Below are 22,416 nucleotides of genomic sequence, written 5' to 3' on the forward strand. Positions count from 1 at the left end.
TTGGTCAGTACGAGTCTCTTGTTTTTTTGACTATCTTCTTAGGGTGTAAGTCTGCAAGTGGAGAGAAGGGTAAAAAGCAAACAGATTTTGGCAACATGCAAAGACAGTGACTAGGATAACGTAGAATAAAACTTTAAGAGTGCATATGGAAAAGCAAGGTCTGTGGGAACTAATCAAGGCTTTTGGGCTGCCCTAGTCACTGAAAATCCTCAGGAAAGTTCTTTAATATCTCTGAGCCTGTTTTCACATTTGTATAACAGGAGAACACCATGTCCTTACACAAATGGGCTTGGTGAAGATCAAACAAGGTAGGTAAAACTTCCAGCTCCAATCTGATAGGACCCATTCTCCCTTTTCCCCAAGTTTCTGTTTCTTTACTGGGTTTAAAAAAAAAAAGTATCAAAACAAGACACTGGGCATTATAAATAAAAATAAAAAGCAAGCAAGCGTGTGTGCGTGCGTGCGTGCGTGTGTGTGTGTGTGTGTGTGTGTGTGTGTGTGTGTTGGAGTGGTAGGTGGGAGGTCTGGGTAACGATAGGGACAGTGGGAGAAAGAAAGTTCAGCAACCAGGGGCTCGTGTCTACCGTCATCACATGCGCCCCTAAGCCCACAGCGTCCGGGTGGCCCCTGGCAACACAGGTAGCTCCACATCTTGGGGCCCAACATTGAGTCCGCTGCCCAGTTCGCTGAATAGCCGAGTATTCTCAGAGTCGTTACCTGGCCCTTGAGTACCGCCCCTGCCATCACCATCACCAAGTAAAAGTCTAGTGGGGGTCTGAAAACCCGTGTTTTCTGCAAGAACTTTTTGTCTATCCATCAGGAAAAAATTCCATCTGGACTTAACTTTGCGGCTTAAGGTTTTGAACAACCTTGCCCCAAACGACAGTCCTCTGGGCTTGGTCTGGGTTCGAGTTGGATCTGGTAGGAGCGTTGTCCTGCCTCCAGGGAACACCCCGCAGGAGAGGCAAGGCGGGAGGGCAGGCCCCGCCCCTCCAACAGGCCCCGCCCCTCCCGGAAGCCCCGCCCGCCGCTCTCCGGGTCTGGCAGGGGTGCGGCGTGCCCGCCTGCGAGCCGGGAGCATGGACGCAGGCCCGGAGCCGGAGGCCTCGGTGGGCGGCTCGCTGCTGCTGGCCACCGCGCTGCTGGCCGCGGGCTCCGCACTGGGTCTGCTCCTGGGCCGCGGGCGGGTGGCGGCGGACCGCGGGGCGCTCGCCTGGCTTTGCTACGATGCCCTGGTGCACTTCGTTTTGGTGAGTAGCCGGCGCCGGGGACTCCCCTGGTCCGAGTCCCGGAAGGACCGCGCGACCCTCGGCCCCTCCGTGCTCGTGCAGGAAATCTGCAGGACTCGGGAGTGCCGGAGCCTTCCGCGTGCCCGACTCTTGGCCGGGCTCTGCACCTCCCCGAGTTCCCGATTCTGCGGAGCGGTTGCAGATTTAATCAACCGAACAGAAATGTACCGTGTTAAGTTAGTTTGATCGTAAGCTGCTCAAAGGCCCTGGGCTCACCTGAGTTGGTATTCTGCGCCTCATTGTAAAGAAAGGAGTTGGTCCAAGACCGAGCGGTAGCTGGGAGAAGTGATGAAGCGTGCAGGACGCGTCTGCTGGACCCTACCACGTCTTCATTGTGTGACCACTCTGCGCCAGGCATCCTTGAAAGGTCTAAATCATTAATAAAGTCATAAGTGTTTGATTTTTACATAGCCCCATAAATTAGTTGTTATTTCCCCATGGGGCACGGGAGAAAGCAGCTTCTGCAAAGCGAGGAGAAAACGAGGCACGTTTCGGCCACTAGCAGAATTCTGAGTTACTTCTTTCCAAAGCTTTGCTCTTCGTGTCATGCCAGGTTTAGAGAATGTGTCCTTAAATTCAGCCGATTTTACAGGTAGCCAGGTTTTTATTTAAACAATGCCAAAATGTTATCGTGTGACTTTGGCTTCCCCCACCATCTCTTATTTTTATTCTTTTTGTTTGTTTCCGGCAACAAGACTGCATTCTTTTTTTTTAATTGAATTACAGTGATACACACTGTTACAAAGTTGTTCATGATTGGGTTTGTCATATAATGTTCCAACACCCATCTCTTCACCAGCTCATCAGTGTACATTTCCCACCACCAGTGTCCCCAGTTTCTCTCCCCAACCCGTCCAGCCTGACTCTATGGCAGGCACTTGGGCACTTTTCTCCCTCTCTCTCTTTTGTCTCTCTCCCTTTTCCCCCTCTGTCTCTCTCCCTCCCTCTCTTTCTCTCTCCCTCTCACCCCCTTCTCCCTTTGACCCTTATGGTTTGCAATATAGATAATGAAAAGTGAAAGGTTATCAAGTATATCTCTTTACCTATTTTCAACACTCAGTTCCTGTTCAAAATGATCCTTCCCAGCTATTATTGTCATGTTTGTCCCTTTTCTATCCTATCTGCCCTGCTTGCAGGGGAAATGGCCCCAAGGCTGGGGCATAGGCAGCCATATCCCAGCGTCTGATCTCTGGCACCAGCTGAGGCGTTGTGGGGGGGAGGGGCGCCAGAGCACTGCTGGGGATGGCCCTCCAAAAACAAAAAGAAAAGAAATGTGATGTGACACAACATAGCCGGCACTCACACGCTAGTATCTTCCCCATCTCCACTGGAGAAAGTCCAGTGGAGATGGGGGTACCTTCTACCAGCTCTGCTGGTTCTGCCTCTGGAGTTCAAGGGTTTGTTTTCTTTGACTTGGTTCCCTGGCTCTGTTTCTCTATAAGCCTCATGCAAGTGGTATTTCAGGCATATATACCACAGAACCCCCTTCAGTTCTCTCCATGTTGCAGCAAAAAGCAAGTTTTTGTCTTTTCTTATAGCAGTGTATTCCATTGTGTTAATACATTACATTTAAATACTAGTCTGTTCTTAGGGCCCTTGGATTGTTTTTTGCTTTTTGGGTCATACCCGGCAATGCACAGGGGTTACTCCTGGCTCATGCACTCAGAAATTACTCCTGGTGATGCTTGGGGGACCATGTATAGGATGCTGGGAATCGAACCTGGGTTGGTTGCGTGCAAGGCCCTACCCACTGTGATATCACTCCAGCCCCCTGTTTCCAAGTTTTGACTGTTGTGAATAACACTGCAATGAACACAAGAGATGCATATATTTTTTAAAATTAGTGTTTTGTGTTCCTTGGCTAGATACCCAACTACGGAATTGCTGGATCTACTTTTATTTTTTATTTTTTTTTATTTTTTTTTGCTTTTTGGATCATACCCAGCGATGCTCAGGGCTTACTCCTGGCTTTGCACTCAGAAATTACTCCTGGCGGTGCTTGGGGGACCATATGGGATGCTGGGGATTGAACCTGGGTCGGCCGCGTGCAAGGCAAATGCCCTACCCGCTGTGCTATCCCTCCAGCCCCTATATATTTTTTTTTTTTGTTTTTTTGGGTCACACCCGGCGATGCACAGGGGTTACTCCTGGCTCTTCACTCAGGAATTACCCCTGGCGGTGCTCAGGGGACCATATGGGATGCTGGGATTAGAACCCAGGTCAGCCGCGTGCAAGGCAAACGCCCTACCCGCTGTGCTATCGCTCCAGCCCCCATCTGGATCTACTTTTAATACCTTGAGAAATCTCTAGACTGTTTTCCACTGAAGCCCACCTTATATTCCCATCGAGAATAATGAGAGTTCCATTTTCTCTGGTTGGCACTCATCCTTTTGGATGTAGGCAGTTCTCACAAGTATGAGATAACTCATTATTGCTTTATATTGCATGTCCTTGATAGTAAAAGATAATGAGCATTCCTGTGTGCCTGTTGAACATCAATATGTCATCTGGGGCAGAGTTATCTGTTCAGCTCTTCTCCAATTTTTTATAGAGTAGCTTATTTTGTTGTTGACTTTCATGAGTTCCTTTTGTATCTTGATTTTTTTGTTAAGATATATGAGGTTTAAATATTTTCCTTTAGTCAGATGTCTTTTCAATTTAATAATAGTTTCTTTTAGGCAAAACCTTTTTAGTTTGATGGAATCTCATTTGTATATTTGCTTTTGTTTTTCTTGCCTTTGGAGTTGGATTCCTAAAGATATTACCGAGGCCAGTTATCTTGGTATATTTTGCTGTTTCTTTCCTTCAGTAGATTTTATGGGTTTAGTCCATTACCCAACTCTTTAATTTATTCTGAGTTAAATTTTGTGCTTGGTGTGAAATTGTGATCCAGTTTCATTTTTTTGGCAGTGGCTATCCAGTTTTCCCATCATCATTTATTCATGAGAATTTTCTTCATTATATTCCATGCTACAGTTGTCCAGATATGTTAGGATTTAGTTACGGGCTCTCAAATATATTCCTCTGATTTGTGTCCATTTTTGTTCTAATAGTAGTATTTTTACTAATACTGTAGTTTTGATGTAGTTTGCAGTGGGGAGAGTGCTGCCTCCTTTTCTTTTCTCTCAGGATTGCTTTGGCTATTTGGGATCTCTGGTTTCCATAGGAATTTCAATAACATTTATTCTGTGTCTTTGAAGAATGCCTTGGAAATTTTGATAAGGATTTCATTGACTATGTAACATGCTTTGAGTAAGGTGGTCATTTTTTAGTTTATTGTTTACACGGTTTTTCAGTCAAATTTATGACTCTAATGTTTAATATTATTTTATTGGAAATGGTGATATTTTACTACTTTTCCAATTTGGGTCTCTCTTACATTTTTTTCTTACCTGAGTGATTCTGGCTAGAACTCTTAATATTATATTGAATAATAGTGATGAGAGTGGGAAATCTTCTTTTGGGCCTTATCTTTAAAATCTTTTGCTTCTCCCCATTGAGTATATTATTTGTGAGTTTGTCACTGTTGATCTTTACTGCGGAGGTATAGTTCTTAAAATAGGCACTATATCTATTATGCTGAGATTTTATTTTTTAATAATCATAAATGGATGTAGAATCTCACCAAAAGTCTTCACTGCCTCTATTGAAGTCATGATTTTTATTTTCATCTGTTCTTTTATTAATGTCATATATTACATTAGTTGATTTATATATGTTGAATCACCCTTGCATATCTGGATTAAATACCCACTTTGTAAATTTGACCTTACTTGAACCTAGACAAATCTGTGACTAATGTAAATGTCAATGGCTAAGATGTCAAGAAAAAAGAGAAAAGGTTGGTTTTTTTTTTTCTTTTTGGGTCACACCCAGCGATGCACAGGGGTTACTCCTGGCTCTGCACTCAGGAATTACTCCTGGCAGTGCTCAGGGGACTATATGGGATGCTGGGATTTGAACACGGGTCGGCCTCGTGCAAGGCAAATGCCCTCCCCACTGTGCTATCGCTCCAGCCCCAAGAGAAAAGTTTTTAATAATCATCTAGACCTGTAAGTGCTCATCATTTTAGTATGTGCATATACAGGTTATTGGAATAATGAAATTCTTTCAAAAGAATTAGAAATAATAGCCAACATGTGGATATTTTCCTCAACTTCATTTATGGAATTATTTTAAACTATTACTCAATACCAAGTATCCCAAAGAACAGGAGCATTGAAAAGAAGCAGGGACAGCTTTTTTTTTTTTTTTTTTTTTTTTCCGTGCAGCTGGCCCAGGTTCCATCCCTGGTACCATATGTGCTATAAAGGGAGCTAGAAGATCCTTGCATAAAGTAAAATGTATTTCAGCATGTTGGCACACACACACCACATACACAAGCCCCAAATTGCTAAAAATATATACCCATATGTTGGCCACCCAGCTTAGAATGAAACTTGCATTTCAAGCACAGACTATTCAGAAAATATTGTAGCACTATTGTAGCCCTGTCATCCTATTGTTCATCGATTTGCTTGAGCGGGCACCAATAACATCTCCATTGTGAGACTTGTCGTTACTGTTTTTGGCATATCAAATACACCATGGGTAGCTTGCCAGGCTCTGCCGTGCGGGGGGGATACTCTTGGTAGCTTTCTGGGCTCTCTGAGAGGGACAGAGGACTCGAACCAGGGTTGGCCATGTGCAAGGCAAATGCCTTACCTGCTGTGCTATTGCTCCAGTGCAGAAAATACTATATACTTCATTCGTGGCACTTAGGAGTATACCTGATGCCTGGGCTCTTCTCTCCCCGTTCTGAAGGAAATGTCATGGCTGGAGTCCCTTCTTGTGCCCCTATCTGTCCAGGCTACAAAATGTTTCACTGTTTGAATGCACCATGCCTTAATTATTCAGTTCTGAGATGCATGAGCTTTGAGACCAACTACTGGAGACCAATTTATCCATATCTTGATGTCTCTGAAGTAGAGTTTATCTTACAGTTGATGATGAAATATGATCATTCAGCCTGTCCCTATCAATGGGTATGTTTTTATATTGCTACTACACACTTCAGCTAGAACCTTTGCACACACAACTTAGAAAGAGATAGTCGTTGGGACACACGTGAATTGCATGATGCCTTCAAGAAAACACATGCCCTTATTACCTTTGGTTGGAGTCTATTGCAAGAACACCTAAAAATACAGGATGAGGAATGTAAACCTTCATGGAGAACAGAAACCACAAAAAAACTTGTTCACACAGACCCTGGACTGCCTCTCCTTGCCCCTCTAAATTTGACTTATTTTTGTTTGGTTGCTTGTGGGCCACACCCAACTATGCTCCGGGCTTGCTCCTTGTTTCACACTCAGAAATTACTCTTGTTGGTACTTGGGGAACCATATGGGATACCAAAGCCTGGGTTGGTCATGTGCAAGGCAAGTACCCTACCCACTGTGCTATCTCTCTGGCCCCTCTAAACTTGACTTTTCCAGTGGGAGATGTTCACATTTCTGGCTGTAGTCAGTTGCTGGCCCCGTTGTTGGCCACCCCAGAAGTGCTCTGCCTGGAGGTGTGGGCCTGATGATTCAGTGCTCTTGGTAACAGCACTTGGGGCCCCCAGGGCTGGGATGAGGGGGTTGGTCTTACCTGCTGGGGCTCAAACTCAGGGTCTCACATCTGCTAGACATGTGCTCTGCCACTTACTTATTCATCCTGCCCCTATAGAAGGTTTCTGTAAAGCATCACCCTATAATAAAAGGTTTCTCCTGCCCTTTTGCTGGCTTCCAGCTCCTGAAGCAGTGATTTGCTTTCTTGTCATGGAGGTTTCACTGGTTTGGGGGAGTTCATCTAAATGAGATTGTGGTGTTTATAATCTTTCACATAGTATTATGTGCTAATGCATCCCATCTACAGTTGATGAACAAAACATTTGATTTCTAGTTTTCAACTGTTAAATACTGCTACTGGGTGTACCTGTTTTGATGTCTTTGTATGGGCAGGTGTAGGGGACTGGGATTCTTTTTTTTTTTTTCTTTTTGGGTCACACCCAGCGATGCACAGGGGTTACTCCTGGCTCTGCACTCAGGAATTACTCCTGGCGGTGCTCAGGGGACTATATGGGATGCTGGGATTCGAACCAGGGTCGGCTGCATGCAAGGCAAATGCCCTACCCACTGTGCTATCACTCCAGCCCCTGGGAAACTTTACTGAAGCAGGAACTACCCCACCTGGCCTCCAGGCCAGCAGTGACAGTCGAGATGTGGTCTGGTCTCTTCACATCTGCACCCGCGTGCTGTGCCTTAGTCCATCTGGGTTCCTGTAATCAAATACAGCAGATGTTAAGATGTAAACCCGCAGGTTTCTCTCTCAGCTCCTGAGATCAGGGGCCATTGTGACAGATGAGCATCTACCACAGGCTTTACTTCTGGCATCTTCTTGTGTTGTCCTTGGAGACATGAAGACTTGAAGAGGGTGGGGCTCCGGACTCCCTTAGAAACCATGAATCCCATTCCTGGTGACTTCCCCTCAGGCTTTTAAGGTCCCAGAGGTCCCACCATCTGATGCCATCACCCTTGGGGAACTAGGGTAGAAGTTGAACCAAGAATTCGTGTGGCTCACAGTCAGATTGTAGCACTTCTCCAAAAAATATGGAGTGTCATTTTCTTCAGGAGGTTGTTATGGCAATGAAATGACACTTTGTAACTTAGCCCTGTGCATCTTAGACTTGACCAAGACAGGAGCTGCCTGGGAGGGTGGAGGTCTCCAGGGTGTGTCTGATGCCGTGGGTCTGGGGGAGTTCCCTGGAGAATTTGCGTTTATAAACCATCCCAAGAGATGCCTACGAGAGTGTTCATGGATTTCACTGAAATAGCTAGGATGAGAAACTCCAGCCCAGTGTCTGGCATCTAGTAGAGTTTGGCAAAGTTTAATTTTTTCCCCTCTGTTCATTTCTTGATCATTTCCTACCATATTTGGATTAATCTTTTCTTTTCATTTCATGCCTGAGTAATGAAGTGATATTGCACATGGCCAACTGAGACTTGCAAAGCATCCTTTCAAATCGTTAATTTGAGAAGTAATGATATATCTATAGAGAAGGATATATTAATTTTGCTTTATTTTGTTTTGGGCCACATCTGGCAGTGCTCAGGGCTCATCCTTGATCTGTGCTAGGGATCATTCCTGGTGGGACTTGGGGGACCATATGGGATGCCAGGGCTTGAACTCAGGTCGACTGCATGCAAAGCAAGCACCTTATCCACTGTACTTCCTCTCTGTCACTGAGAAGGATATATTCTTTTTGTTGTTGTTTTTGTTTTATTGAAGCACTGTGATATACACAGTTGCAAAACTGTTCATGGTCAGGTTTCAGTCATACAGTGTTTTAACACCCTTTCCTCCACCAGTGCACATTTTCCACCACGAATGTCTCCAGTTTCCCTGCACCACTTCACTTCCCACCCAGCCTGGCTGCTCTATAGCAGATACCTCCATCTTCCATACTTCCATTCTCTCTCTCTCCCCGCCTCTCTCTCTCTCTTTCTCTCTCCCCACCTCTCTCCCCCCTCTTTTTGGGTATATTCTTTTTTTTTAATAGCTTTATTAAATCATTAGACATTCAATATTCCCACACCAATCCCACCACCACTGTACCTTCCCACCACCATTATTTCCATTTTTCCCATCACCCTTGAGCCTGCCCCCATAGCAGGCCCTTAATAATTTATTTTATACTCCTTGTTATAAATAATTTGCTAAAAGGATGATCAAAAAATGTTTCCTTAGAAGAAAGTGGGTGAAGATTGTATGAGAAATTGATGTTACAAGTTAAGCCTTCTATGTTTATAGTTTGTTAATTGAGATTGGTCATCTTCCACATCATATCCCACCCAATCTGGTGTGCTGCTCCTGGTTTATCAGTGTTACAGAGTTTGAGATGTTGCATGGCCAAAATCACGGCTGCACACTCCAGGATGTCCAAAATCTCTAATCGGATGATATAGCTGGAGTTAATTCTTAACAGACCGATGGCTTTAGGATGTGTGCATGACTGCCAGGCTTCTGGAAGTACAGGGAAATGGGGGGAGGGAGCCCATCCCCAACTTTATAAAAGCTGGAGATTTTGGTCACAAAACCGCATACCTGAGATTTTCAGTAAATTGATATCTGGATGAGGCTTGTCCAAGCATTGGGGTCCTGCCAAGAGCATGGCAGCAATTGTGGAGTGTGAAGGTTTTCCTCTGTGGGGGCTCACCCACCCCGCTCTGGGCTCCCCTGAATGACTCAGCCTTGTGTGGGATTCAGAGAATTCTGCTACTTGTAGATCTCTTTCAAGATTTATTTCCAAGTCTCTAAATCATGGCCAGTGAAAGAGCTTACATGGTGCCAAAGGTGCCCCATTCACTCTTACATTAAATTTTGCGCCCATTTTCCAATAGAAGACTCAGCAGCTCTTGCATTTATTTTTACATTTTAAAAGAAAGTAAAAATCAATAATCCCTAACAATTCCACAAGAACCAAGTGCCCCTCCTCTTCTTCCTCATCCTCCTCATCCTCGGAGCTGTGGTCTGGCTCCTCCAGCACTGCCATGATCTTGAATCAAGATATATTCTTAAGAGAGGAAAAATATCTCTAAATCCTACATCAAACTCTGGACTGCCATGTTGGAAGAACCAAAGAACCTGTGTGGTTGGGTTTATCCCAAAGTCCTGAAAGGGACAGCATGGTCCAGACCATGGCCCATCTGTGGAGCATGTTCCCTCAAAAGGAAGTTGCCATCTCATCAAAATGGCAGCTGAGCAGCACACACTCGTGATGTCACCAAGCCTTGGCATGGACGAGCTGGAGGAGGCTGCAGCAGCTGCTGTTTCTAATGCAGCGACGGGGGCTGTTGCCTTGACATGACAGAGTCGAGTCTGACTCTGCTGAGGCCTCATGAGTCAGACTGGAGAATGCTAACACACTTCCACAAGATTTGGGTGCTGGTTCTATTCTTACTCTGTTCTCCCACTCTTAATAACTAATGTTGCTCTGTTTTCTCTGGCTCTTAGTTATACATACTTTAAAAAAATATATTCAAATACAAGCTCACCCATTAAAAATACACACAGAGATTACAGAAAAAAAGAACTGTGTTTTTTTCTTTTTGTAAAATCTTTTCTGCTAAGTTTTTTGGTAAGTGTTGAAAAGAGGGAATATCAGGGTTGCAATGAGGAAGCTGAGCATTCCCGACAGAATAATGTTTGAATCCCAGAGATCGGTGCCCTTTTTAAATACTCTGAGCTTTGAGGAGAGCATATAGTGCCAATGACAGTGTGCTTGCCTTGTGCGTGGTTGGCCCAGGTGCAATCCCCAACGGCACATATGGTCTCCCAGAATACCACCAGGAGTGACCCTTGAGCACAGAGCCAGGAGTAAGTCCTGAGCACTGCCTGGTGTGGTCCAACAACAAACAACAAACAAAAATATCTGAGCTTCAACGTGTAGCTGTCTTAATTTCTGCCATACCCTAATACATTGTTAACATATCAAGTCTACAAAAATGAGACTGAAAAATGAGACTGGCTTTATAACTTAATTTTCTTTGGCATGATACCGTTTAGCTTTACAGCAGTTTTTTTTTTTTGGGGGGGGGTTACACCTGGCGATGCACAGGGGTTACTCCTGGCTCTGCACTCAGGAATTACCCCTGGCCGTGCTCAGGGGACCATATGGGATGCTGGGATTTGAACCCGGGTCGGCCGCGTGCAAGGCAAACACCCTACCCGCTGTGCTTTCTCTCCAGCCCCCTACAGCAGTTTTTGCTGGCTCTCATTCCATCTTGTTATAGAGCATCAATTATGTTCTTTTTTTTTTTTAAAGAAACTTATATATCCAGGTACTAGATTTTTTTTTTTTTTTTTTTTTTTGCTTTTTGGGTCACACTGAGCGATGCTCAGGGGTAATTCCTAGCTCTGCACTCAGGAATTCCTTCTGGCAGTGTTCAGGGAACCATATGGGATGCTGGGAATCGAACCCGGGTTGGCCACGTGCAAGGCAAACACCCTACCCACTGTGCTATCACTCCAGCCCCCCAGGTACTAGATTTACAATACTGTTTCCTTGCATACATCATCGAACTGCACACTCATCATGAGAGGCCAGTTCCGTCCACTGTGTCACTCCTATACACTCCCCCATGGAAGCCCAGTTCTGGGCAAAATTTCCAGTCTTGAAGGCCGTTTGTTCTTCTCCCCCCCGTGTTTCTGTTGAATCCCACATATGGGAAAGGTTGCTCTCTAGTTTGTTTTTGATTGTGGAGGTGGTAATACCCACACACATATAGAGGAACAGAACTAATCTAAAATTCCACTGTCATCCCCATTGCTCATCGATTTGTTCGAGCAGGCACCAGTAACATCTCTCATTGAGAGACTTATTGTTATGTTTTTGGCATATCCAATACGCCACGGGTAACTTGCCAGGCTCTGCCTTGCGGGCGCTACACTTTCGGTAGCTTGCCGGGCTCTCCGAGAGGGGCGGAGGAATCAAACACTGGTTGGCGGTGTGAAAGGCGAACACCCTACCGCTGTGCTATCGCTCCAGCCCCTAAAATTCCACAAAATTGGAGATAAATTGATTTAAAAGGTTTTCTTTTTTTTTTCTTTTTGGGTCACACCCGGCAATGCACAGGGGTTACTCCTGGCTCTGCACTCAGGAATTACTCCTGGCGGTGCTCAGGGGATTATATAGGATGCTGGGAATCGAACCTAAGTCTGCCGCATGCAAGGCAAACACCCTACCTGCTGTGCTATCGCTCCAGCCCCTAAAAGGGTTTTCAAAAACTGCATCTTTCTTTTTTTAGAGGTATATACATTTTAAAAACTAATATTTATTATGAATAATTCTATGCCAGTATAGTTTAAAGTTTTCATGAAATCTTAGATCCTATGGGTGTAAAATTTAGTAAGAGTGAAGAGAATTAAAATTGTAAGAAGAAAATCCAAATAGGCTTATAAAAGTATAAAAATGTGCTTTATCCAAAGAAAGGGACTATTGACTTTATGTTAGAAAATATCATATTACAGATGCTACTTAATTATCTGCATTAATAAGTTATTGAAGATTATATTGAAAATCTCTATAGAATTAAAAAAAAATGCCCAATACTTGGCTGGAATGTTAGTACAGCAAGTAGGATGCTTGCTTTACATGCTGCCTATCTCTCTTTTTTTTTAATTGTATTGAATCACCATGAGATAATTAAAAGCTTTCATGTTTGGGTTACAATCACACAATAATCAAACACCCATCCCTCCACCAGTGCACATTCCCCACCACCAATATCCCTGGTATACCCCCTCCTTTCCTACCCTACCCCTGCCTCCATGGCAGACAATATTCCCCATAATCTCTCTCTACTTTTGGACATTATGACTTGCAACACAGACACTCAGAGGTCATCATGTTTGGTCCATTATCTACTTTCGGCACCCATCTCCCATCCCAACTGGTTCCTCCAGCCATCACTTTCTTAGTGATCCCTTCTGTATTCCATCTACCTTCTCCCCTCCACTCATGAAGCAGGCTTCCAGCTATGGGGCAGTCCCCCTGTACATGCCACCTGTCTCTGTGTGATCCAGGCACCATGTGGCCCCTATGGAGCTCCACCAGGAGTGATCCCTGAGCGTCGTCAGGTGTGGCACAAAAATAAATGAATATTTTGTAAAACACCAATCATACAAAGAACATGCCATGTAAATAAAACATTAATTCATTATTAAATATGTAGAAAGTCCCTTAGTGAGTTAGGAGCAGCCAGACCCTTTTTAGTCTAGCAGAGGGCAGCCGTTGGCACCTGGGCAAGTGCCACATGCTGGGCAGCTTGTCCTGTCTTTTGAAGAAGCTTCTTTACACCTGCACTTTTCAAACCAAAGGTTCTGGCCTTAAGCACTTGTCTTCATTTGCTCTCCTTGCCTTCCCTTTGTTGTTCCAATGACTCTATGTCCCAGGCACTTATTTTCAGTGCATCCAAGAAACACCAAAACTGAGGGAGACTGTTAATTACATTTTTCATGCATCCATCAACCAGTACCACTGGGTTGTCATGCAGGATCCCAGAGAAGAGCTGTGTGTCCACAGGGCCGCCTTGTGGTTTGACACTAAATTCAACTTCATTTTCCTTTCTCCTTTCTAGGAAGGCCCTTTTGTCTATTTGTCTCTCATGGGAAATATTGCAGATTCGCACGGATTGATTGCTGCATTGTGTAAGTAACTAAACGTTTAATTGAAATGTTCGAGGAAATGATTTGAAAGTGTGACCGTCAATTAAATTATGCCCATATCACTTAGTATATAATTTCATTAATATATGATGTCCAAAATGGACAAATCTACTGAAACAGATTATAGATTACAGTCCATCTTGGGTTGGGAGGAACAAGGAGTGACAAGGTAATAAGTAGATTTTTTTGTTTGGTTGGTTGGTTGTTTTTTGCTTTTTGGGTCACACCCAGTGGTGTACAGGGGTTACTCCCGGCTCTGCACTCAGGAATTACTCCCTGGCGGTGCTCAGGGGATCATATGGGATGCTGGGACTTGAACCCGGGTTGGCTGCGTGCAAGGCAAACGCCCTCTCCGCTGTGCCATTGCTCCACCCCTAAGTGCAGGTTTATATCTGAGTTAGTGAAGCGTTCTAAAATCAGGCTGTGTTAATTCAAATCTACAAATAAACTGAAACCCATCAAAACATATGATTTGAACATTTTAATTCATGTGTATTATGTGTTAATATGGCTTTTTTTTTTTATGTAGTGCAGTAGGACTGGAGCGATAGCACAGCGCATAGGGTGTTTGCCTTGCACGCAGCCGACCCAGGTTCGATTCCTCCATCCCTCTCAGAGAGCCTGGCAAGCTACCCATGGCATATTCATTATGCCAAAAACAGTAACAACGGGACAACAGTGCTACAGACAGTGCTAATGTAGTGCATGCAAATTTAGGAGTATGGGGTACTTATTTTTGTTTGTTTCTTTGTTTTTTGGGTTTCACCCAGCAGTGCTCAGGGCTTACTCCTGGCTCTGCACTCAAGAATTATTCCTTGTGGGCTCAGGGAACCATATGAGGTGCTGGTAGGCTGTGTGCAAGGCAGATGCCCTACCTGCTGCACTACTGCTCCAGCCCAGTGTGACATATTTAAACTGGATGTTTTACATACTTTTAATGTCAGTTTTATAGATGTATGTGCGTGCGTGTGTGTGTGTGTGTGTGTGTGTGTGTGTGTGTGTGTGTGTGGTGTGTGGTGCCAGGAATGAACCCAGACACCTCATACGTGCATTTTGTTGTTGTTGTTTCGGGCCTGGGGCCATTTCTGAGTGCTCAGGGCTTTTTTTTTTTTTTTAATTTTTATTTTTTTATTGAATCACCATGTGGAAAATTACAATGCTTTCAGGCTTAAGTCTCAGTTATAAAATGCTGAAACAACCATCCCTTCACCAGTGCCCATATCCCACCACCAAAAAAAAAAAATAGTACACCTCCCATCCCATCCCTCCCTCCCCCCGCCTTGTAACTGATAAATTTCACTTCACTTTCTATTTACTTTGGTTACATTCAATATTTCAACACAAACATCACTATTATTGTTAGGAGTACCCCACTAGAATCAGACCTGTTGTGAAGGGATATAAGGATATTAGGTTTTGGATTTCTGTACTTTAGCAACTAAGTCCAGGGAAATTTCTTCCAGGTATTGGATCATTGCAAGCTTGTAAACCCCATCTGTGGTTGTCATAATATGGCGGTCACCACACCCTTCACCCCCAGCAAGAAAAAGGCGAGAGAGAAATACCTTTCCCCTCCTGGGTGGGCATGGGGCCATGGCTTAGTTCTCAGTCTGGAGACATTCTGTGAGGAGCTGCCCATACAGAAAAATTTAGCTGGCGCCTGGAGTCACGTTCATGCAGCTGCGGAGAGGCTCAGGGCTTCTTACTGACTTTGTGCTCAGTTAACACTCTGGGTTGGTGTCCAGGGGACCAGATATGGTGACCAGAATTGACCCCGGGGTCTGTCCTGTGCAGGGCAAACACCTTACCAGTCCATTGATCTCATACATTTGTCTCGTGTCACAGAGATGCAGTCCCAGCCCATCAGCTTTATATCTCTGTGATCTTATAATTCCAAATACTTCCTGTTCTACAGCAAGATTAACTGTTTTTCCCCGTGTTCTTCATCCTCCCTACCATAGATCTGTCGGTTTTGGATGGATTTGCTGTGACCGCTACCCATGCCTTATGTCGGTTTTGACAGGGGCTGTGCACCCAGAATGTCTTTTGCCTCCACTACAGAACCTGGGAAAATAACTCAGGTTTTGATTGTGCATTGCTGCGTTGCTTTTGGCCATTGCTGCCCTGTGTCTGAAATTGTCCCCTCTGGCGGGGATGTGGTTGGGTCTCCTGTTCACCCAAGAGTCAAGAGACTTGAGGGCTGAAGCAGCTGCAGTTACTGCTGCTCACCACAAAGCTCGAAGTGGCTGTGACGTCCTGGCCAGAGGCTGCTCCAGGAGCCCGAGACTCTCTGAGACCATCTCTCTGAGGCGCCCGCTCTTTGCACTCCATGGGGCACCTTCATTTTTCTTTACAAGTTTTTTTTAAAAGGTGAAGTTACAAAGTCATTCATGATCGGGCTTCAGGCATACAATGTTTCAACACCCTGCTCTTCACCCGTGTCTGCTCCCCTCCACCAGCGCCCCACATCCTCACTTGCGTCCCACCCAACAGTTTGCTTCTAAAGGGGAACTCTGTGTGTGTGTGTGTGTGTGTGTGTGTGTGTGCGCGCGCGCGCGCGCGCGCGCGCCTGCACTGTGGTTTACAGGACTGTTAGGGTTACTGATAAGATTTCATACCTAACACTTCACCACCTTTTGGCACCACCTCCCCTTCCCAGTTGACCACTTCCCTCCACCATGATGTTTCCTGCCCCCCAGCCCTACCCATGCCTGTGCTCCCAGCCCCCACAAGTGTCATGTTTCCTGCTAAATACCAGTTCCTATGTTCTTTGTTTCTGTTGTCTTTGGGTATTTGTTGTTCCACCAATAGGTTTTTTTAATACCACCCATATGAGAGAGATCATTGTGTGTCAGTCTCTCTCCCTCTGGCGAACTTCACTCAGCATGACACTCTCCGTGTCCCTCCATAGAGCAGAAAATTACATGACTTTATCTCCTCTTACAGCTGATAAATATTCCACTGTGTACATGTACCATTATGTTTTTTCACCCAGTCATCTATTCTTGGGTATTTTGGTTGTTTCCAGATTTTGGCTATCGGGGTGCCAGTGTCTTTCTCTGTTTTGTTTTTGGGCTTTGGGGGTATATTACAAGAAGTCGAGTTGTTGAGTCAAACTGAAGCTCAATTCATAGTTTTCTGGGGGAATGTCCGTATTGTTTGTTTTCCAGAATAGCTGGTCCAGTTGGCATTCCCACCAGCAGTGAATGAGAGCCCCTTTCTCCCCACATCCGTGCAGGACTGGTATTCTTGTTCTTTGGGATGTGTAGGATGTGTGTCGTGCCCTTTTTGGTTAAGAAGGGCTCGAGCAGTCAGAGATGGAAGTTGGCCTGTCCTGGTCACTGTTCTCTCACTTGATTGACCTTCTGAAGATCAGAGAAAGTGAACGGCCTAGATTTTATTCATCCCCGTGACATGTAAATGTATCATGTGACTGTTATCAATCTCTTCCACATTTACATTTTTAGGAAGTTGAAGGAAAACCTGGGAGATAGTACAGGAGTTAAGGCACATCCCTTGCTTGCAGCCAGCCCAGATTTGGTCCCTCGAGTCATTTGGCAATTTTTATGGTGCCACGCCTGCCTCCCACAGCCCCGCCTGGTTAGCCCCATGGAGCCCTGACTGGTGTGGTGTCAACCTGGCAAGTAGCATGGCAAGCCGCTGTCCGTCCTGTCTCCATGGGGCAGGCTATGTTGGGCCATGTCACTCCAGTGGCATGATTTGGCCCCACCGAGATGCAGTCAGCCCCAGCAGAAGACTATGTACATGCTGAGTGGTTTTCTGTTTGGCATAAGATCCATGTCACCATCCACTTGCTCAGGGAATTAAGGCATGAGTGACTAGGGGCAGCATTCCTGTGAATGGTGAACACCCGTGGACCTTCGGTCCCTAAAGCATTGCCATGTTACTGCAGGTGATTTCTTAGCCTTTGGCTGCACCGATGGCACCTTGTGCCATGTCAGTGTGTTGGCGTTTGGAGGGGGAGCTTCCAGCTGGTAACTGCATGCTCTGTGGGCTGCCAGCTCAGGACAGGGAGCAAAGCTTCGCCTGGCCTGCTGATGTCCTTTCCCACAGTCTCCCTTCAGCCTGAGTCTGTGTGTTTTCTCGGGACACAGCCCTTTGTCCCCGGCTCTGAGGGACCCCAACAACGGCCTCTATGAGATGGGAACTTGGTGCTGCTCGGAGTGGCCAGATAAACTTGGCTAATTATTGCTTATTCCTACATTTACTGGCAAATGTAAAACAGTATCGAAAGGAAGGTCCTGTGCTTGTATGGTGCTTGCTTGCTTGCTTGCTTCCTTTCTTTCTTTTTCTCTTCCTTCATTCCTTCTTTCCCTCCCTTTCTCTTAAAACTGATCATTTGAGAATTTAGATCTAGCGTGTATTACTGTGATAAGAGAAAGAGGAAGAGGAGGAGGAGGAAAGATGAAGAGGGAAGGAGAGAATAAGGAAGAGAAGGAGAAAAAGTGTCAGAGTAAATACACAGAGGAGTGGGAGAAAGGGAAGAAGAAGGCAAGAGAAAAGAGAAGGAGGAATAAGGGGCTAGAAGACTCTAGCCACTCTAAGACTCTTGGTCCAGCTCTGAAATCAGATTTCTGCCTTCATAGATTTTTCTATAAGAAACCGGTTATCTTTACGGATTTCTTAGGACATTCCTGCTTGGTCTCAACACGGTGGAGCCTTTGTGGAGACTGTTGTTAGTGAATCTGACCCAGTGACATAGGAAGACTTTGTTGCCCATTTTGGGGCCTCCCTGTCATCCCCACTCAGTTGTTCCCAGCACTCAGCATTCTTTTTCTCTCCAATTATTAATAAATATGCTTTTAAAGAAACATTTATTTATTTATTCACTGTATTACTGTCATCCTGTTGCTCATCAATTTGCTTGAGGGGCACCAGTAACATCTCCATTGTAAGACTTGTTGTTACTACTTTTGGCATATCCAATACACCACGGGTAGCTTGCCAGGCTCTGCCGTGCGGGGGGGATATTCTTGGTAGCTTGCCGGGTTCTCTGAGAGGGGTGGAGGAATCAAACCTGGGTCATCCTCATGCAAGGCAAACACCCTACCCGCTATGCTATTGCTCCAGACATTTCCCCATATCTTACACACTTCATATTAAGAAATTGAAAGTAAGGAATTACTATGTCTTTAACAAGGTAAAAGATCACCTCTGCAAATTTAGAATGTGTCACATTCATTTAAAATCCTGCCACTTTCGGATCGGCATGAAAAGTTTCATGCTAAGTGAAATGAGTCAGAAAGAGAGAGACAGACGTAGAAAGATTGCACTCATCTGTGGAATATAGAATAACAGAGTGGGAGACTAACACCCAAGAATTGTAGAAATAAGTACCAGGAGGTTGACTCCATGGCTTGGAGGCTGGCCTCACATTCTGGGGAAAGGGCAACTCAAAGAAGGGATCACCAACTATAATGTAGTCGAAGGCCATGTGGGGGAAGGGAGTTGCGGGCTGAATGAGGGCTAGAGACTGAGCACAATGGCCACTCAACACCTTTATTGCAAACCACAACAGCTAATTAGAGAGAGAGGACAGAAGGGAATGCCCTGCCACAGTGGCAGGGTGGGGTGGGGGGGAGATGGGATTGGGGAGGGTGGGAGGGAGGCTGGGTTTACTGGTGGTGGAGAATGGGCACTGGTGAAGGGATGGGTTCCCGAACTTTGTATGAGGGAAGCATAAGCACAAAAGTGTGTAAATCTGTAACTGTACCCTCACGGTGATTCACTAATTAAAAATAAATAAATAAATAAATAAATAAATAAATAAATAAATAAATAAAATAAAAATAAAAAAATGAAAAAAATAAAATCCTGCCACTTTCATGAAAAGGCATGGAATTAAAGAGGGTGCATATATGAAAGCTCCCTGGATATGAAATATTTTACAAATATAAGATGATATCATTTGTGTCAGGTGGCCAGTGCACTTGTCTTGAAGGCATTATGAAGAGCAGTGAAAGAAGGAGAGAGAAGGACATGGTGATACTTTTGATCTTCTCCACAAGTGGAGAGAGGCCACTTTTATCAACTGCCATCAAAATGATTGTTAAGAGCTGGAGAGATAGTACAGGGATTCAGTGCTTCTCTTGCATGCAACTGACCTACGTCTGATCGCTGGTTTCCTGTCAAGTGCAGAGCCAAGAGTGAGCACCACCAGATACAAACCCTGCCAAAGAATAAAAATTGCCAAATGAGTAACAGTGTTTTACTTTTCTTTGTTTTAGGGAAAGAATATGGCAAAGCTGATGTGCGGTGGCTTCATTCTGACCCCGTCATCCTGTCTGTGGAAATCCCAACTGTTGTACTGGATGGGCCTCTGGCTTTGATCCTCGTTTATGCCATCATCAGAGAGAAATATTATCGGTTTGTATACTTCTGCTCTGCTAAAAAGAGGCGAAATATCACCTCTACCAAGTGGCATTTGAAATCAGTTATGACCACATGTTAGATGTAAAATAGAGTAGAAGGATTGTGGTGGCACCAGGATAATTTCAGACGGCTCACACAAACAAAAAAGGAAATAGTATTGTGGTAACAACCCACTCAGCACGCAAACCAGCCGCAGGCTTCACAGCACGGTGTGCTCAGACTCCAGAGCTCTGGAGATGAGCAGGTTGTATTTCCATCTCCCACACCCCCGATCACTCTTGAAAACTCTTCTTCCAACTTGACAGAAAGGAAATTCTTTCATATAATGCTGAATGAGACATGCAACATAAATAAATCTTCTCAACAGCAAGTTGTGGGTGGTATGAGGAATGCAGAAGGTTGGAGAAATATGAAAATTAGTCAAATCTGATTTACGGAAAGTAAGCCAGACTCTGAGCCTTGATAAACATTTTTGTTTATTTGTTTGGGTTTTTAAGGCCAAACTCAACCGTGCTCAGAGATTACTCTGTATGCAGTGGATACTCCTCTGTATGCGGAGGGAGCAAGGTAGGATTGGCCCTGTGCAAGGCAAGCACCTTACCCCTTATTCTGTCTGTCTGCCCTGGACTCTGGGATTTGGACCATCCTCCTCCCTCTTCCTTCCTCTCCTTACGGACAGACAGCATGCTCTGGACAAATAAACTGCTCTCCTGGGCATGAGTCCTTAAAATAATGTGAAGTTAAGCCCAATTGCATTCGATACCCTGCCATCTCATATAAAAGAAGCCTTATTTAAAGTTCCATCATAAAATTTTAGACTTGAAAGTGACCTCAGTGGTCATTTAATCCACTTTTCTCACCCAATTTTAAACCAATAGTTGGCAGGAAAAATTCAGTTTGTCCTTAGTGTCTTGACATAGCTTTGATCCCATGAACTTGGTGGTTTACTGCGTGTCCCCAGTAGGTCATCACTGTATCACTGTATCACTGTCATCCCGTTATTCATTGATTTGCTTGAGCGGGTGCCAGTAATGTCTCCATTCATCCTAGCCCTGATATTTTTAGCAGCCTCTCTTTACTCGTCCTTCCCAACGGTGCTGCATTGGAGGCTCCTTCGGTGTCAGGGGAATGGAACCCATCATTGTTACTGTTTTTGACATATCGAATATGCCACGGGGAGCTTGCCAGGCTCTGCCAGTTGGTTATTATGTCAAATATGGGCCATACTTCTATTGTTGAGTATTTACTATGTTCCAGGCACAGGCCTCAGCCCTTTATCTAAGTATCTCCTTAAATCTTTGCAATAGTATTATTGGGGAAGACTCTAATTATCATCCCCTTTTACAGTGGACAAAATTACAGCTCTAGGTCTAGGTCTGTTATTGCTGGTTCAGGTGTACCTTCACTAACTCTTCCAAAACAGGCCAGGATACTCAAGAAGTTGTAGTTAGCCCTGAATAATCTTCTAGAAAGGATAATTCTTTCTCCTATAAAGAATGGGTTTTTTTTTTGGGGGGGGGGGCTGGAGCAATAGCACAGCAGGTAGGGTGTTTGCCTTGCACGCGGCCGACCCAGGTTTGATTCCCAGCATCCCATATGGTCCCCCGAGCACCGCCAGGAGTAATTCCTGAGTGCATGAGCCAGGAGTAACCCCTGTGCATCACCGGGTGTGACCCAAAAACAAAACAAAACAAAAAAAAATGTGGTTTTTTTTTTATAAGTTAGATTGACTTGCCCTATCAAGAATACTACTAGGAACCTGGATCCAACAACAGAGAGGTTTCGTGCTGCAGTGGACTGTCAGTTCCAATCTTGAGGAAGAGTTGTCTGCTGCTGTGCACGGGCCGCAGGACTAACAGTCATCTCTTGTTTGTTTGTTCTCTCTGGCAGGCATTTTGTGCAGATTACCTTGTGCGTGTGTGAATTGTATGGCTGCTGGATGACCTTTTCCCCAGACTGGCTCATGGGAAGCCCCAACCTCAAAACCAACAACTGGCTCTACTTATGGGTCTACCTGGTATTTTTCAATGGTATTTGGATCCTGGTCCCAGGACTATTACTGTGGCAGTCGTGGGTTGAACTCAGAAAAATGTATCTCAAAGGGACTGGCTCAGGGAAGAAGTCCCAGTGAGTCCCCAACATGATCCCTGTTTTCATACTCTCTCAGCTGGAATGGACAACAACTTTATAGTTTCTGTTGGTGCTGTCTTGGTTTTTGAGGGGTGTCACACCTGACAGCGCTCAGGATTTACTGTTGGGTCTGCGCTCAGTTATGTTTGACCAAAAAAACACAGCCATGACATGTGTGACACTCTGGTCAACCCCAGAGCATGTATGTGCCTCTTGTTCCAATAAACTGTCCCATATGGCCTTGGCATGTGATTGGTGTTGCCGTCTGGATTTGTGCAAGAACACTGACATTCACACAATAAACAAGGTCACTTGACAAAGTAATTCTCAGCATATACCCCCATTGTACACCCAT

At 44.9% G+C, this 22,416-nt stretch overlaps 1 protein-coding gene across 1 annotated transcript; it reads left to right on the forward strand.

Moving 5' to 3' along the window:
- Nucleotides 1–1,031: 1,031 nt before the first annotated feature.
- EBPL (EBP like) lies at nucleotides 1,032–22,313 on the forward strand. The gene is made up of 4 exons (XM_004604613.3): nucleotides 1,032–1,250; nucleotides 13,451–13,520; nucleotides 19,787–19,925; nucleotides 21,822–22,313. Exons 1-4 carry the CDS (start codon nucleotides 1,080–1,082, stop codon nucleotides 22,060–22,062), a joined length of 621 nt encoding a protein of 206 aa, XP_004604670.3. The 5' UTR covers nucleotides 1,032–1,079; the 3' UTR covers nucleotides 22,063–22,313.
- The last annotated feature ends 103 nt before the right edge of the window (nucleotides 22,314–22,416 follow it).

The sequence above is a fragment of the Sorex araneus genome, chromosome 1 (genome assembly GCF_027595985.1).
Source record: "Sorex araneus isolate mSorAra2 chromosome 1, mSorAra2.pri, whole genome shotgun sequence".
Classification (NCBI taxonomy): Eukaryota; Metazoa; Chordata; class Mammalia; order Eulipotyphla; family Soricidae; genus Sorex; species Sorex araneus.